The sequence below is a fragment of the Stomoxys calcitrans genome, chromosome 5 (genome assembly GCF_963082655.1).
Source record: "Stomoxys calcitrans chromosome 5, idStoCalc2.1, whole genome shotgun sequence".
NCBI lineage: Eukaryota > Metazoa > Arthropoda > Insecta > Diptera > Muscidae > Stomoxys > Stomoxys calcitrans.
The window spans coordinates 39,761,927-39,763,505 of NC_081556.1; the positions used below are offsets into that span (position 1 = coordinate 39,761,927).

The 1,579-nt window shown below is 32.9% G+C and overlaps 1 protein-coding gene across 1 annotated transcript; it reads left to right on the forward strand.

The window, feature by feature from the left end:
- The first annotated feature begins 428 nt into the window (after positions 1 to 428).
- On the forward strand, positions 429 to 1,291 carry LOC131997876 (uncharacterized). The gene has a single exon (XM_059369733.1). The coding sequence runs from the start codon at positions 429 to 431 to the stop codon at positions 1,245 to 1,247; it is 819 nt and encodes a 272-aa protein (XP_059225716.1). The 3' UTR covers positions 1,248 to 1,291.
- The last annotated feature ends 288 nt before the right edge of the window (positions 1,292 to 1,579 follow it).

Genomic DNA, 1,579 nt, shown 5'->3' on the forward strand with positions numbered 1-1,579 from the left:
CAACATCATCAAATATCATAATTGAGTTAGGTTTCGCCATGTCTGATGAAATAACCTTCTCATTATTATTAAATGTAAAATATCCCATTCCCTTTATAGGTGTTATAAGTTGTCTTAGATACTCGTACTTGGGTTGATATAAAGATTTTGAGTATAAATAAATATTCTCAAATTTTAATCCGTTAGGGCTTTCAATTAAACTAACCATAACGTTAGTCTTTCCACAATTCGATGGTCCCACTATTAAAGCCCTTATGGAATTCGGTAGTAGACAGCTGTGCTTTATAGTTTTTGGATGATTATGAACGAAGTCTAAATTTCGCACATCAATTTTTGTATCTTGCTTAACTAATCGCATTTTGTTAACTAACTAAATTTTTTGCTAAACCAATTTATTTATTGTAGAAAAAAAACCCGACAAGTATAAAATGCTCATATTCAATCAAAATAAAGTTAGTCGCAAAAGATCCATTCAAGGAAGAGGACTATTAAACAGATTTATTAATTCCCTACCTTTCGAACTTCATTTACCCGGATATCAATTCTGCGGACCTGGTACTAAGCTCGAGAAACGTTTGAAACGAGGAGACAAAGGCATAAATGGTCTTGACGCCGCATGTAAAACTCATGATATAGCGTATTCGAAAACCAGTGATATAGAAGAACGAAATAAAGCTGATCGAGAGCTAGCTGAAAGGGCATGGGAACGGTTTAAAGCAAACGATAGTACTTTAGGAGAAAAAATTAACTCGTATTTGGTCACCAACGCGATGAAGGCTAAAGTCAAATTTGGTATGGGTATGGAGAAGAAAAAATATAAGAAAGCGGCAGGACAAAAAACTTTTTCGAACGCAATAAAGAAAACGACAACAATTTTAAGGAAAGAAAAACCCCAAGACATTAGCTCCGCCATTAAAATAGCAAGGAAAGCTATTCATAAAATGCTTAAAAAGAATAAAGGAGATGTAATTATCCCAAGAGTTATAAGAGTACCCAAAATTGGTGGGTTTTTGCCATTAGTACCAATTATAACAGCACTCGGCGCTTTAGGTGGACTAACTTCAGGTGTATCTTCAATAGCCAAGTTAGTTAGCTCAGCGAATAATGCTAAAAAGCAACTGGAAGAAAACATCAGACACAACAAAAGTATGGAGTCCATAGCAATGGGAAAGGGATTATACCTTAAACCATTTAAAAATGGAATGGGAATCATATGTAATAAGAGTAACATTTCAAAAAACTTTTGAAGCAGCTACCCAATCGACCTCTAACTGATTTGGATATAAAATTATTTGCACGAAAACATATTTCAAATTTTAGAGGAGTTTTTATGAGAGATAAACTTCCAAAAAATGTTCTCCATAACGAATGTGGAATAGTAAACCTTGATTCATATAAAGGATCTGGAACTCATTGGGTTGCTTATTATAAAAATGGAGACCAAGTGGAATACTTTGATAGTTTTGGAAATCTTCAACCACCAATAGAAATAATAAAATATTTAGGTAGCGATATAAAATACAATTATAATAGAAAACAAAATTTTGATTCTTTTAATTGTGGTCACTTATGTTTAAAA